This window comes from Gadus chalcogrammus, chromosome 6 (assembly GCF_026213295.1).
Source record: "Gadus chalcogrammus isolate NIFS_2021 chromosome 6, NIFS_Gcha_1.0, whole genome shotgun sequence".
Taxonomy (NCBI): Eukaryota; Metazoa; Chordata; class Actinopteri; order Gadiformes; family Gadidae; genus Gadus; species Gadus chalcogrammus.
The window spans coordinates 11,616,437-11,633,090 of NC_079417.1; the positions used below are offsets into that span (position 1 = coordinate 11,616,437).

Genomic DNA, 16,654 nt, shown 5'->3' on the forward strand with positions numbered 1-16,654 from the left:
CAAGCTCTTCAGATAATGTGAAGCATTATAGTCAGACCTGAAAGAGAGTTTTTCAAGAGAAGCAGTGTAAACAAAAAGCATTAGATTTGGTATAGAAAAATGGTAGTGTCTAAAGTCACGCATTCCTCCCAGGCAGGGCCGTTGCACCAAATCCTGGGCCCCTATACAAGAGGTACTGATGGGCCCCCCCCCCGAATTCCCCCTACCAGCCCCCTGCGCTGAATTGTTGAGGGGGGGGGGTAGAGAGCAATTGTTGACGGGGGGGGGGGGGGGTGTAGAGAGCAATTGTTGACGGGGGGGGGGGGGGGACGAGGCCGTGTGCGACTCCTAACACTATGGGCTGGTGGTTAATTCAATTTTTTTTATTTATTGCCATGGGCCCCCCCTCTGCCTTGGGCCCCCCCAGGACTACCTCACTTTCCCCCGCAGTCCGTCGGCCCTGCTCCCAGGTGTTGTCTTTCTGGAACAACAGCGGCTGACACTAGAGAAATCTTCTTCTATCCAAGATGAATGTTCAAGTCCTGATAATACAGCAATAATCACGTTGTCTTTTTAGAGCCCGTGCGCATGCGCACACATGCACAAACACATTTACAGATTAGGCTACAATATCCATACCATCGATTTCTCCCTCACGTAAAGGGAAAACAAAAGTTTATTAACCTTTATTATTTATTGTTTTATATTAGAGCTAATACTCTTAGTTTATATGCCATGGCAAAACTAACGATTCCTTAATGCGTTTTCTTCCTGGGCATGGGTGCAAAAAGAAATGCGCTGGAAATAAATGTTCTATATCCATATCGGTCTAGTCTATGCAAGTTGGGCGAACAATAGTACACTCAACGTTGTATGACTCTCATCAGCATGTGAGACGAACGAGACCGTCTTTCTTGAATAGAGTGCCACAGAGGTTCTCGCGCTACAGATTTGTTGCGTACTATTGTACTGTTTAATTGTCTCAACACGAAGGACCATAGCCATTATGTAGGTAATTGCAACCGACCCCCACCCAATGACTTTTACCCCCCTCTTCAACACTGGAGTACTCATATAGTCCTACCCAACCACTCATACAAACAGCCAGGAGAAGATTTGTTTGAACGATGGATTGTTTCTGTAAGGATGCAGAATAGTGTTTTTTTCTTACTTTACTTACTAAAAAAACCTGTTTAATTAATGACTTATTGATTAATGTTGCATTACCTCATAAACATGTTATAGAGAGGTTGTGGAATCCCACATTCCTCTCCCCAATCCCCTCCGCCCCTGGTGACAATCAATACAAACTCAGGACATTTACATCTCAAATACCATATTTAATTTCCATAGTCATATTAGAATTGTTATTAAGAATTTTCTCATTACATACAAGTAATTTCTTCAACTGAAAAGGTATCATAAAAAATAAACATCCAAAAGACATAGGGGAGTCAATTCTTTACAGAGATATCTGATGAGCCGTAATCAGGGATTAGGTCTTTGATTAGCAACAACAACTATAGTGGGTTAAAGGCTTGAAAAGATGTGAAATAAACATGTCCAGTACAAATATTATTTACAATTTGAACATTGAAAAAAGCCTATGAAACAAAGCGACTTTGCGTCCCCTACAAGGTTATACATAGGTATATATTAGAAGATCTATATAGATCGTTTTTTAACATGTTATTACCTCACATACTATAGCCAATCCTAAATAGAGTTTTGTAAGCCTAGTAGGCACGAGAAATTCTATTCATGTCATTGTGCGGTCCTCTAAACCTAATCCCTAAGCCGCCTGACGATCTTTATCATAGCACCCATGAACTTATCGGCTATTCACTACTTAAACAGAAGCTCCCCAACCTGTGAACACACCAACAGACCTGGCCCGTCGGTGCTAAAACTTCTGAAATAAAACATAAATAAAATAACAGTTTGTTGGTCTGCGTTCTGTCGTGGCCCAGTGAAGCACAGGGGAACGGCGTTGGCTCTTACGTGGCATGCAGACACACCGTTCATACGCGATTCAGGGCCGAGGGACAGCACCTCAACAGGTTAGATGAGCAGAACACCAACGGCCTTGGCTCCAGTTATCCTTGGCTTCGAGTCAGCGTTAAAAGAGCATTTGACGATGGCTCCCATAATTACCATGCAGACACCAGACGATTAAGACAGGAATGTTTGTGCAAAAGAAACAATAACGACGTAGACTGCATTTGAGCGCCCATTGGACCTAATCTAGAAGTGATGTAACACAGAACTTTCTAATACGTTCCAATGGTTTTAGGGATTTGTGAAAAACACAAAGAAAGAAAACTGTAAAAAATAGACGTGTTGATTGAAAAACAGCCATTTCTGCCAGTGGTCTTTGATAAGGAAACTAACCGAAGATGTGTCATGGCAGCGTGATGGATGAGCACTGATGCCGACCAGGACAGACCTGAACAGCATCAGTGGTTTGAGACTAGATTGACGAGGTTCCCAGTTTGAGTCGTGTGTGTTTTATTTACGTAACATAATTATAAAAACGTGTGTTGATATTTCCAAACCACGTGATTGAAAATTGCACATAAGAGTTTAAACAGATAGTTCAATTTGAAACAAAAAGTCTTGCCTTTACCTGACGTATAAATAAAAACGTAACCAAACAATCAGTTCAAAACATAATGCTTTGTTTGACTTGTGGAAGAATTAAAGTGTGGCTAGTTAGCTTCCACTTTCAGATAGCCAAACAAAACTTCAATAAAAACAACGGTGAGTTTGGCTAGCTGCTATGAGAGCAGTGCGTCCGTTCACACACTACTAGTTTATCCTCGTACTTTATAAAGAGCAAAAACAATATTAAAATAAGAAATTCTCATAGTTAACGGACCACTGAAGATGTTTTCTACAGCTCAGTTCGTGCAACCATAGATCTCTGTGGCTCTGCGCAAAAAAGTCTCGGCAATTTACTAAACATTTGGCAACACTGGCGCGACTAGATTCAAAACGTCTCTTATGTATGGTTGTCACTCCTATTTGAAACGTGCAAATATTCAAAATACTTATTCTAAACAATAAAAAAAAAAACATTACGACTGCAGTACCTCAGATTGGATCCGGGTGAACTAGAAAAGCAGTTGGAGGTTGTTGAGGTTCTATGGTGATCTAGTCCGACAAGACAGACTAAACCGCCTTGGAAAACGCCAGGATCGACAGCGACTTGGCTGAGGCCCAACCTATGGGAGAGAGAGGGGGGGTCCGTTCTTGAAGGCAGCAAAAAAACTAAAACAAATGGGACTGCAGTATGACTCCTCCACACTCAGGCGTATAAACCAGCGAGGTTCTCGCAATGTTCTGAACCTTTGTGTCATTACTTTTGAGTGCAGTCACGGAATAAAATAAAATAAAAAAAGGAACTTGATTTAAACCACTAAGTTACTCAGTTGGTGGTTTTGTAAAGTTTCACAGTTGCAGCAGGTTGAGAGGACAGCGTTTGCGGGGGCCTCTAGTGGGGCCTAGAGGGGGGTGGGGATGAGGGTGGGGGTGGAGGTGGAGGTCTGATGAGGAGAAGCACATCGGCAGGAACATGGCGATGTAGCCCCCACCTTCCACGGTCTTCTCGCCGCAAAAACAACACGAACAAAAGCTTCTTCTCTCTCTAGACATAAACTTCATCTCCAAACACATCTCCTCCGCTCTCCTCCTCCTCCTCCTCCTCCTCCTCCTTTTCCAACTCCTCCAGCTCCTCCACCTCCTCCTACACCCATTGACGACCCCTCTCCCCCCTCCCCTCGGACGGATCTCCAAGGGGGAGGAGCCAGAGGTTGACCAGCTCCGGCGGGAGGAGCCAGAGGTTGACCAGGTCCGGGGGGAGGAGCTAGAGGCTGACCAGCTCCAGGGGGAGGAGCCAGAGGTTGTCCAGCTCCGGGGAGATGAGCCAGAGGTTGACCAACTCCAGTGGAAGGAGCCAGAGGTTGTCCAGCTCCGGGGGGAGGAGCTAGAGGCTAACCAGCTCCGGGGGGAGGAGCTATAGGTTAACCAGCTCCAGGGGGAGGAGCCAGAGGTTGACCAGCTCCGGGGGGGAGGAGCTAGAGGTTGACCAGCTCATGGGCCACAAACTGTTTGAGACGCTCCAGGTACTGGCCGTAGAGCTCCACGTCGTTGTGGCCCGCCCCCTCCACCCACAGCGGTTCCACGGGCCGCTGGCAACGCTCGTACAGCGCAAGGCCATGGGAGAAGTCGATGACCTCGTCCTCCGTGCCGTGGATCACCAGCACCGGCGACGTCACCTTGGAGATCTTGTCGATGCTGCCGCAGGGGGTCAAACGGCGGGAGGAAGAGGACAGGTGAGAAACGGCGGGTATCTACGATTCTCTCTTTTTCACGCACACGTGTGTGTGTGGTGGGGGGGTGTTTGTGTGTATATTTTATGGTATGCTTGTGTATCTTTTCGTGTGCGTATGCAGACACCAAGACAATAAATATCAATACTGTATCCAGTATAGATAATCAAGATGTGGAGAGTGGTGGAGAGTGACAGACTGACAGCCAGGGGGCGCATGTGAGCACAATGGACAGGGTGAGATCACACATTCATGGCTTCAGTTTATTTAAGAACCCGGGTTCGAATTCCGTCAGGGTTTACAATGCCACACCCATGTGTCTTGCATCAGTCAGCTACCACACCAGAGTTTAAACAACAGAAGTCGGGAGCCTGCTGCCGCCAACCAGGCGCCGGCAGGGGGGCGGTCCTACTCACTTGGGGAAGGCGTCGAAGCAGTAGGTCTTCTTGGTGTCGGGGAAGGCCACCCTCATGCCGGAGGTCAGGGGCGAGTGGAGCACCACGGCGGCGCTCTCGTAGCGCGCGGCGAGGTCCACGGACGGCACCGTGCCGATGCTCTGGCCGTACACGATCACGCTCTCCGGCCGGATCCCGTACCTGAGGGGGGGGGGGGGGGGGGGGGTGGGTGTTCCACGTGAACCGTGTTATTGAGTCGTTTTGTGTTACAGAACAGATTGTGGAACGCCTCAGTCTGAGCGGCCAGCTGAGGAGAATTGTGTCTCTGTACTATTAAGTATCAAGTATCTAAACACACTTATATTTTTGGATTGAAGAGTATTTTGGATTTAAAGGGGTGTTATCATGCCACCCCCCCTCACACCCCACGGTGTGAGTGTGATAAGCCGTTACAAGCCATTTGAAAATCTGCCTCTTCCTGCTTGTTGTCAGTGATATCACAAGCGGTGAGCGGGTGTCCACCTAGATGTGCGCTGGATGGATCATTCTACCCAGTGGACTGTAGCAAATGTTGCTCGTCTATCCACCTTGCATCTAGGTTGACACTCACACCTGTTGGCTTCTGGAAGAATCCCTGATTCTCAAGCGCCGCTCCATAAGCAGATACCCAGCGGCGGGCCAGGAGTCTACACTGAGTCGTCACGTGGGGCTGAGAGCAACATCTGTGTGGACACCGCTGTGGACATTTTTGTGCGTTGTTGTTAAACGATTCTGAACACAGGGTAGAGGCAGTCATGTGACTCAGAAGGGCGGGAGGAACAGCGACGGGGACATAAATGGATACAGCTATAGATATCCTCAACACTGTAACTGGTGGCAATGAACAAAGAGAGAGAGAGAGAGAGAGAGAGAGAGAGAGAGAGAGAGAGAGAAGGAGAGAGAGATAAGAGAGGAGAGAGATAGAGAGAGAGAGAGAGAGTGAGAGAGAGAGAGAGAGAGAGAGAGGAGAGAGAGGAGAGAGAGAGAGAGAGAGAGAGAGAGAGGGATAGAGAGAGAAAATAAGGAAGAGGCATTCCACAGCTGATTAAGGAGAACTTGACCTCGCTTCCGTCTCTTGCGAGAGCAGTCAGGTGACCGGCCCCGCAACACCCACATACCAGTCCTCCTCTGCTCTATAGCCTAGGGTTAGGGTTAACCTAACCCTGACCCTAACCCTCAGGCTAACCCAAACACTACACCCATTAACATCATAACAGAATGACGAGGCAATGCTTCTATGAGATGATGATGGGAACGTAATCAAACAAATACAGTTTGGTAAGACATAGGCTACGGAATTGAAACTAAGATGGCTATGCAGGATTGGGTCACACAAACAACACCACATGACCACATGTTCTTCCCTCCACTAGCATTGGAAGTAGGGCTACTGCAGACGGGGTCAGTTTTTAGAAGAAATTAGCACTGCTTTGTTCCAACTTTGGCTCCTGAATTTCCCCAAGGGGATGAATAAAGTATCCATCTATCTAAAGAACACCATCAATCTAAGATTAATACACCAGGGGCATGCAAATAGTCCATGAAGTAAACATTCAACAATTTTAATTTTCCCTATCTGTCATCAGTTTGAGATCAAATGGGCTACTTAGAAAAAACATCAACAACAACCAATCAGCACCCGGTACGGTGCTGTTATGTGTCGGGCTTTGAGAACATACGGGCGATGACACAGGTGGCACGACAGACGGACAGACTGAAGGCCGACTGCGGGCCGATCACGACGGTAGTCAGCGGTTCTACCTCGGGAGAGGTTTAATAAATCAACCGTGGGACGCACAGAGTCGACCTCAAGCAGCGGGGGAGGAGATCTGAATGAGGTGGTGGTGGGGCGCTCCCGTCTCGTGGTACTCCGCTCCTCAGCTTATAAATCCCGCAGTGTTCTCTCTGGCCTTTTGTAACCTTTGAAGACGGACGGCCGCAGGCCAGTGCGTCTTTTTATACAGAGACCCATACGTTCACTTTGCAACATCATTTCCTTTGAAAATACTGGCCCACGCGCACACACGCGCGCACACACGTGCGCGCACACACGTGCACGCGCGCACACACACACACACACACACGTGCACGCGCGCACACACACACACACACGTACACGTGCACGCGCGCACACACACACACACACACACACACACACACACACACACACACACACACACACACACACACACACACACACACACACACACACACACACACACACACACACACACACACACACACACACAGGTAATTCCTCAATGGCCGCTATCACCAAGAGTATACTACTGATCTTAATCTACTCATGAGCCTTACCCACATACACGCTCCTAAACTGGGATGGTGCAACCACGTCAAGCCAATTCACCGTTGCCATTGACATGGCAACGGTGAATTGCAAACACCCAATGGCTTAGTCATGGGAATGTCTTGGGGAACATGTAGGCTGTGTGAGATACACAGACAAGTATGGACACCTTAAGATCCTTATCCCTGCGATCACACCTGACTCAGTGACAGTGGTTCAACTGCACAAGGTTTAGCAATCAATAGCCTTTTACACACAGTTCCTAGCCTGGAAATCCAGACCCACATATAGAAAGCTGTAGGGTCTGTCAACGAGTAATGAAAGTCGCTCAACTCGAGGGGCGGCACCAAGCACGCATTTCAAAATATCCCTGCACGCAATTGGGTAACGCTACGACCAATCAGAAGAATACAAGGGGTGACGTATCCAGACCAGCGGAGCCAGTCGGTAAAACAGCAACGCTTTTTGCCCACCTATTGAGTATTTTGCCAGTTCCCAGAGTAACTCGCTGAGCAATTTCAAACTGTGCTCTCGCACAGATCTCGGAGCTGGTCAGCCTCTAGCTCCTCCCCCCGGGGCTGTTTACTCTGGATTTCCAGGGTACACAGTTCCAACCATCGCGCTCTAACTGTTTACACCCCAGTCCTCCTCTTGACTTGGGCCGCTGAACTTAGAGAAAGTAAGCATGGTGCAACGGCTCTCTGGGGCTGAGCAGGGGTTCCTCTTTGGCACTTGAACCACGTGTTGAAGAGCCCATTGTGACAGGCCTCAGCTTACCCTCCGCCCCGCATCCCAAACTGACACTGGATGTAATGTTGAGTAGCCCGTCGCTTTACTGGTATTCAGCTTCGGCCAACTTCGACACCCCCCCTGCCCCCCCATCCCACCCCACACCCCACACCCCTCACCCTTCCCCAGCCAACGGCAATTTACTCCCCCCAACACAAATGCAATCCATTATGCATCACATCCTCCCCGTCTCCGTTGGCTGGGGACTGCCCCGTCTGCGTTCCCATGAAAAGGCACATTGACCGTCAGGACGCTAAGAAAGGAGAACCGCATTCACAATGCGTCCTTGGGCTCACTCGCTAGAGCGTATATACGTCCAACCCTTCAAGTCCAAGTATTGAGACCTATTCATTAAAGGCAGGCCAGTATAATGGACCCCTTTGACACCGAGTGCATATTGATGCACATAGAGTGAGAGCTGTTATTACACAAGGAAGCATTATTCACATCACATCAAAGGTCCCTTGTGGTGTCCCATCATGTGCATCCAGCCGCGAACTATAAACCAGCACCTGTTCTCAGGAGGAAGTAGAGGGACCGAGGACGACTAGATACGCCAGCTTCCTTATCGTTTCTTAAGGGAGTCATACCTGCCCCAGCCATAGACTCCTCCTCCCCCCCCCCCCCCCCATCTCTTTAGTGCTGCCCAGGTAAAGAGCCCGTATGCAAAGGCTCCAGACAGAGAGTGCTTTCGTAAGCAATGGAACCAGTTTATGTAGGCATGGTGAATTTGCTCTCAGTGTCTTGACGCAGGCCTTACCTACCTACGTCCTATTTAAAATCTTGACCGATGAGATCATCGACGTGTGGTGTCAAAGCAATAAAAAACATAGAGGTATGTAGGGTACGGAAAAGTCTCTATCTGGAAGCTGATTGGCTATTGGTTGCTAGGCTACAAGGCATTATTGGACTGGGTGGGTTGACGGTTGGGCCCATCCAGGGTAAATGATAGTGCTGCTCTGTAGCAGGGAGGGGGAATGCACACACACACACACACACACACACACACACACACACACACACACACACACACACACACACACACACACACACACACACACACACACACACACACACAGTGTATAAATAAAATAATGATAACAGAGGCTCCTTCTGTTCTTCCAAACTGCCTCTTCATGTGGCTGTAGGAAGAGCAGATGGCATGACACAGACACACAGACACACAAATACACACGTTCATACACACGCAAAGACTAATGCCAGCGCGCGTCTTAGTCAGCGTTATCATGGCGCCCTGGTGTGAGATCTGCTGCTGACTCATAACGAGCTGACCTGGTTGACGACTATACAGGTAAAAGGGAGTGCCCAGTGTTGGTTCTCCCTGTATAAACAGAGGGCTGTGTGTGTGTGTGTGTGTGTGCGTGTGTGTGTGTGCGCTAGTGTGTTTGTGTGTGTAGCCATTGCCAACAGCGAGTGAATACCCCAGGCGTTCCTGTTGGCATTGCTCTACCCCGGAGCTACTCGCTCGTTACCGTGCAGCCGAGACAGTGAACGATGAAGTACTACTACAGAATAACAACGCAGTTGAAAGAAGGATAGAGCGAAGAAAAGCAGCTCCTCTTGTCAGGTGCTCTGATATACATCAAAGTCCTCCACAATCTGCTGGAGTTGGCCAGGCAGACAAGCCGTCTGACGCAATAAACACACAAATTAGTGTTTACAAATTTGAACATCAGGAGGCTATGCCCTCCATTTTCTATCAAACACACTCAATTCAGCAGTCGACCACAAAGAGAAAATCTGACAGCAGCGATGGCAGGCAACAGTTTACAGTTAAGCCACAGTCAGGAGTTATTTTTCTCCAGACAAATAACTTGGCATGAGAATAAAGAAACCATTTCAGGCTGGCTCTAGGGCAACTGTCTGGAGACAGCCATGCCTGAGATCAATGCGTCCTCCATCCGGCTTTCCATCCTCTGAACTCTGCCATGATACAGCCAGTCACACTACATCATCCTGCCCCGGAATGCAAATAGGCCATGAGGTTCAGTTTGACGCACTATAGCGCTTATTTGGATAGCCATACGGAACTAAAGTTACCAGAATATAAATAAACTGAAAGGCCGGGTACAAATCGACCAGAGATGGACCACTTGGTCTTTGTTATTTAAAATAAACCAGGAATAGCAACCTGTTTAGAACATTATCGCATGATCGTGCCGTGTCCTTTCACATGTTTGATAAGATCCTTCGAGCAATTAAACCTGACCATAAAATAAACAACCAGGCCTAATTAGACCTTTCTGCCAGGTTATCACGTGTGCAGCGATTGTTTTGACAGATTTACAGACCTTGAGTAGCCAATAATAAATTATATTCTGATTGGAACTAATCTTTGCAATGTGACCCACTCCTATCCCCATTTGTCATTATGGGCTTGTTCATCAGGAAGTGATGTTGCAAGGAAGCATTGTTGTTGCAATCAATTTAATTTACCTATGTTAAGGTATGATTAAGGTTAACGTTGATTCAGGGTTTTACTACAATTCTCTTGAGCCCTCTTAAGTATCAACAACAAAGACTTCCATTATGCATTATGATGAATAAGCCCTATGGAAAAGCCAACAAGCTTGTGTACTAACGGAACAATTCTGAAAGATGGTTGATCACGAGACCCCATGCATGGGATAACATCAACATGTGACAAAGTTAAAGACTTGTGAGTCCACTCAATCCCAGCCTTCATGCACATTTTTGGCAATAACCACACTGTTTATAACGCTTGTGGAAAGGAAGTTACACTTAATGGTTACCTTCCAGATTAATTCTGAATCAGCGCTTTAAACCGGAAACAACGTCCAGACCACTGGGAGTCTAGACATGTGAAATGGATGAATGGCCAAAGTACGTTAACCTTTACATTTAGGCCATTTAGCAGACGCTTTTATTCAAAGTGACATACTATAAGACTACCAGCCAAAAGGTACTGGTCGATATAATTTATAGTGTGGTTCTGCTATACACATGGTTTGAGAAACCTATTGTCGCGTGTGCAATCAAAGAGAAGCTTAATATGAGTAATAAGCACTACTGTAGCCTTCAGGTATAAAAAAATAAGGTGTGATAATAGCGAGTGAAACCTGTATGTTTAGACTCTCTACTTGTCCTTGCCTCATCACATGGTCGATTGGAAGGGATAGTGGAAAGACCGGCTCACCCACCTCCATCAGAAACGTTATTCCGAACCGCAGCAAATGATTTGTGACTTGACACAACGGAATCGTTGGGTATTACGATTCATCCCAGGCTAAAACTGACAGCGGGGGCGGGGGCGGGGTCTCCCCCAAATACCCTCTGCACATTACAGCCTGCGGGGCTCGGAATAACCCGGGAATGAAACAGCCAGGAGACACGACGCTCCGGAATGCAATCACACAAGGAACAAGATGCTGAAATCAATTTCATTCCATCTCCCTCCCTCCCTCCCTCCCTCCCCCCTCCCTCCCCCCCTCCCTCCCTCACCTCCCTCACCCCCTCCCCCATCATTGTTTCCCCGAGCACCAGCCTCTTCATGGTCCCTCGAGTGTGCCAGTTTACATCACTGTAGATACAATGTAGAGACGCTGGTTATTCAACATTGTTTTTTTCTCCACTAAATCGGATATAATCCACAGTCGATTCCTTTTGACCTTGGTGGCGGCCATTTCTTTTCCAAATCGTTTGTTTTTTTTTCTTGCAAATGAGGGTGTTCTACATTAAATTCTACATTAAAAAAGATTTCAGCAAATGTGTTATGTTCGTATCAAATAACTTCTGTTTTTGGTCACCACTGGGCATTGGAACATGAAGCGAATGACTACAGAACAGAACTGAACACCGAGTACTGGATCCTCTGTAGACACTCAGACAGAAGCAGAGGGAGAGCATGTGTTATGAGGGGAGGGATGCACCAAGCGTTCCACGTCGGAGGTCAACCCTTCCGCCCAGTGCTTACGTTCTCAGCGAGATCAACAGCAAGACACCAAGCACAGCTCGGGAGGCTCTCCTATACCACAGTGGGCCTGTACGTTGTGTTACCATGATAATGTCCTTCCTGTTCATCCAGCAAACTTCCTTATACAGACGACAGGGTGAATGGGGGAGGGGGAGGTCAGATTGACTGATTTGTGGTATGGGAAAAATTATTTGCTTTGATCGTCTAGGGTTAAGATTATTGTTTTTCTTATCTTGTAAAAAAGGGTTATCTACCCGCTACTCTGACTCACAGCCGAACAGGTATCTAGAATCTAGATCAGTCGTTCTATATTTGTATGTCTGACTCAGCGGCAATATAGAGCCTCACATTCACACCCTGTGTGTGTGTGTGTGTGTGTGTGTGTGTGTGTGTGTGTGTGTGTGTGTGTGTGTGTGTGTGTGTGTGTGTGTGTGTGTGTGTGTGTGTGTGTGTGTGTGTGTGTCCAATGGGACCTCCCATTGGGCAGAGAGCCTGCCTGCATGATGGCAACAACAACTATTCACCCAAAAGAAGAGGGGGAGGGGGGGGGGGTAATGGTGGGGGGGGGGGGGCAGGAGGCCAAAGGGAAAGGAGAAAACAAAGAGGAGACTTGAGGGTGAGAGGTGACAGATAACGGTAACGCAGATCAAGTGAACCAAAGGAATATGGGGCAAATGGAAGGAACGAACACTGCATGCGATGGCCAAGGTCTTGTTGGTGTGTGAGTGCGAGTGTGTGTGTGAGTGTTTGTTGGGGGGGGGTTTGGGGCGGGTACTCTCCTGACCGATGCCATTAGAAACACCATGCTTATGTCATCGTCCGGTTTCAAGAACATGACATCATCCCTGTTAAAAGGCACATGCATCTTGGCTCCGGCCATAATTAGAAATCTATTGTGAATCACACTATCCTCCTCCTCCTCCTCCTCCTCCTCCTCCTCCTCCTCCCCCACCAGCCGCCTTCAATTCACTTCCCTCCTCTTCCACTCTATCATGTCATGTATTATTAGTACTCTCATATCCATCCACCAAAGATTGTATTGCTCTATTCCTCAGTCGTGGGTGTCCTGTGCTGGCTTTTGTTGTGGGAGAGTGCACAGATCACTCCCATTCCCTATCCAACCCATTTTCATTCATTCGGCTCCTTTTCCTATTTCCTTTTATCGCACGGCCTACTTTAGTGCGTTTTTTTTGTAATTGAACCTGTATTCGTCTATCTTGACACCCGTTGAGATTAACATTGCTTTCAAGGAGTGAATTCAGGGTGTCAGAGAGACAGTGTAAGAAAGATCCATAGGCATTTTACACAAGCATGTAGGAATTTTCGGTTTAGACAGGACTACTCAATTGTTTTTGACCTGAACAATTTAGATCAGTTTTAGATCAAACAGCTGAAGACGTGAGGAGCTCATCTCCAGCGTCGAAGAGAGGGTTAAGCTCCTCAGATAAATAGCGTAACGCAAGCTTGTGTGTGGCGCATTTCACAAATCTATTACTGATTCTGATACAACATCGCTCATTACAGCATTTCTTCACAACAGCGGTACTGAAGAAAGAACCACAAAAGGGTCGTAGCCATGGGGATAACACGCCCCCCCTTCCTACAACTCTCTTTTTTTATTAAACATGTTCTGTCTGGAGCTGTTTGCCCGTCCTGGACTACTGCATAAACATGGTGGAACAAGATGGCAGCCTACATGGAGGAGGACCAGCTCTCTATGCAGATATAAAGGGATCATTCTAAGGTAACAAACACATTACGATGTTCATGGGATTATACACCAATTTAAAAAGTATATTGATGGGAGATATTTACGAATATTATATTCAATTTCTGCCATATCCGTTGCCACTGTTGCCACAACTAGCTGCCACAACTAGTTGCCACTCAATTCTAGACCCTGCACCGGCTTTTACGCAGAGTGTTGTACTGTATTTGCATAAAGGCCAGTTGTGCCGGTAAACATCATACTTGTCACATAAATACACGCATGGTTAGTTTACCTTGGATTGAGTATGGTGTTATAACTGTGCACACATGTGCACACCTCTTCCAAACAGAGAGCTACCCACAAGAAGTGCTCAGAAGTCTGCGCTCTTGTCCTTCAGACCAACACAGCCATGGCTTAAACCAAGAGAGCTACCAAGGCTCCAACCAAGTGTCCTACCCTTGGTTGGAGCCTTGGCAGCTGCCTTGGTTTCAGCCATGGTCTCCCATCCCTTCCACCTTCCCACCAACCAAGGACCACCATGGGTCCCACCCTTGTTTGGGGCCTTAGTACCGGTCTTGTCTTGGGCCACGGTCTCCCCTCCCCCCCACCTTACCGTGTCCTGAGGGCGTGCCACGCGGCGTCCACGTCGGCGTACAGGTTCTTCTCCGAGGGCTTCCCCGAGCTGGCGCCGTAGCCCGAATAGTCGTAGGAGAAGACGTTGCAGTTGATCCGCGAGCCCAGGCCGATGTAGAAGCTGCTCATCTGGCCCAGGTCCACCGCGTTGCCGTGGGAGAAGAGCAGCGTGTAGCGCGCGTTGGGCGAGCAGCGCACGAACATGCAGGCGATGCGGTTGCCGCGGGAGGTGCGCGTCATGAAGCACTCGATGGCGTCCTTCTCGCGCGACGAGTACTGCCAGTCGGCGCGCTCCGACAGCTGCAGGCTCCAGCGGCTGCCGCTCTCGTCACACAACAGGCTGTAGGTGGGCTCCGGGGGCAGGAAGGCCAGCTTGGAGGCGATCTTGCTGGGGCACGGCGGACAGCAGAACAGGCAGCAGAGTTCGCTCAGCGATAGGTGGTTCATACTGGGAGCTCTGCACGGCGGAGGGAGAGAGAGAGAGAGAGAGAGAGAGAGAGAGAGAGAGAGAGAGAGAGAGAGAGAGAGAGAGAGAGAGAGAGAGAGAGAGAGAGAGAGAGAGAGAGAGAGAGAGAGAGAGAGAGAGAGAGAGAGAGAGAGAGAGAGAGAGAGAGAGATTTAGTTAGTTACTGAAGTTCACTTCAACTGCGACAACCAGGGGAGGTAGTAGATTAAATACTGCCGTTGCTCATCAGGACTTCAGAGAAGGGCCAGTGACTGACTCAGAGACGGTTGCAGTAAGCCGACAGAGTGGAGACGTGGAGAAGGAAGCTAGGAAGAGAGAAATGGTATAGTCACTGGAAACTTGGCTGTCACGATTTTTATTTCAAATTGAGAATAGATAAGGCTGGTGTGAGACATAATCTGCAAGACTTCTACAATGACTGAGTTATTGTAGCATATTATGAAAAGACCACAGTGGATACAGATATGCTGTTACACGTGTAGTAACAAGCTTTCTACAACCTTTATGCCCAAATTATTTCATGCTGCCTCTCAACATTGTTCCTATGATAGTGAGTACCTCACCTACGCTATCTGCTGTTTGAATACAAACATCAGGTTAAGGAGGCATATGATAAAGAAGCAGCCCTCTCAAGGGACCAATCAGAAATAGTAAATGTATGTTGCGTACATTTACCTGGTCAAAACAGCCTCTGCAAACACTGTTTGGTATAGACTAACTATTGATTTCCACATGGCCCCAGTACCGCCACAATCATTAGAGAGCTGGGGCCCTCATGAGCACTGGCTCCTTCTCCGCCTAAAGGCAGGGCGGCCACTCAGACACTATCGACTCTCTGCCCTCCTCTTCTCAACTGCCAACCCCAGTCCTCCCTGATGCCTTTCTTTATAAGGTGTTTTATTTGAGAATGATTGGAATTTGTAGTATCCACAAAAAAGGTTAGGCAATAAGAAGACTATTTTCTTTATGCCCAAATACTGAGAGATGATATTTCTCTCGGGTACAGCTTTGGAATTGAATAATGGCTTAACCACGTGATACAAAAATACACTACAATCCCGGACTAATTCGCAAGATGTCAGAATGGAGACGCAAATGACTGTATTGTGCTATATAGAGGCTCCAAACCTGACAGTTAAAGATGGTCCTATATGAAGCCTTCCCCTCACGCAAAGGCATTCGGGTTATTGTTGGCCCATAATGAACATCGACATGATGTACTACTACTACTTACATTTCTGTTTCGCTTTTGGTCGACGGAATCAATTAGAAGAGGAACGATGCATCCATTGCATCCACGTTACCTGGTGCGTCCTATAATAAAGGAGACCGCGCGTCTACATGGACCCCTCCGGTTTTGCTTTCCCTTCCGAGCCAATTTATCTTCTCGGACCAGATGATTGACAACAAGTATATCCTCGCCTAGATTATCCCTGGCTCCTTTCGTGGGGTCGGAAGCTAATAACGCTAACAGTGTGACCGCGATCAGCACAGCAGCTCTGTTTTTCCTCCCCAGTAAGTATTTCAGTCCTGAGCGCATGAACCCTATTGTTTCGCTTCCCTTCGCTTCAAAAAGCTACGACATGTCATCACACCGTCCTGAGATTAAACAACCCAGAGCAACGACAAGGATACATACAACGAATGGCATTGGTGCGGTTTGAAAAGGTCTGAAATACACACGTTTCTTGCCTGGTATGATGGTCGGTGCGCCAGACTGGATCCACAGGGTTGCCTCCTTCAGTGTTGGTTCTGCTCCTCGGATCGACGCTCTGAGCGTTAGGAAGAGAGGGGCGGTGATTGACAGCTATATGGTCGAATGGAGGAAGGGAGGGGCAATGATTGATAGCTTTATGGTGGAATGGTTTATTGGTTAATCAAATGTGCTGAAATACCAAGGCAGGTACAAATCATTTGAGGTAAATCAGCCCTACATCTCAGTGGGAATCCATATGGATTGATAGACTCGTTCAATGGCAAACAAAATATGACTGTCACGGTTAAAAGGAGAAAAAAACAACAAGACGTTTATCAGGGCGTGACCGGAT

The 16,654-nt window shown here is 47.7% G+C and overlaps 1 protein-coding gene across 5 annotated transcripts; it reads right to left on the bottom strand.

The window, feature by feature from the left end:
- Positions 1 to 1,087: 1,087 nt before the first annotated feature.
- abhd17b (abhydrolase domain containing 17B, depalmitoylase) lies at positions 1,088 to 16,610 on the bottom strand. Of its 5 annotated transcripts, none has more exons than XM_056592911.1 (5): positions 15,841 to 16,610; positions 14,863 to 14,911; positions 14,121 to 14,597; positions 4,727 to 4,906; positions 1,796 to 4,275 (listed from the first exon to the last, which is right to left on the bottom strand). In XM_056592911.1, the coding sequence occupies exons 3-5, from the start codon at positions 14,585 to 14,587 to the stop codon at positions 4,056 to 4,058; spliced, it is 867 nt and encodes a 288-aa protein (XP_056448886.1). In that variant the 5' UTR covers positions 14,588 to 14,597; positions 14,863 to 14,911; positions 15,841 to 16,610; the 3' UTR covers positions 1,796 to 4,055. The 5 variants fall into 5 exon arrangements, with proteins under 5 accessions (XP_056448883.1, XP_056448886.1, XP_056448887.1 ...); XM_056592912.1 differs by having other exon boundaries at positions 16,290 to 16,333; XM_056592908.1 differs by lacking the exon at positions 14,863 to 14,911 and having other exon boundaries at positions 1,088 to 4,275; positions 16,299 to 16,608.
- Positions 16,611 to 16,654: the final 44 nt, after the last annotated feature.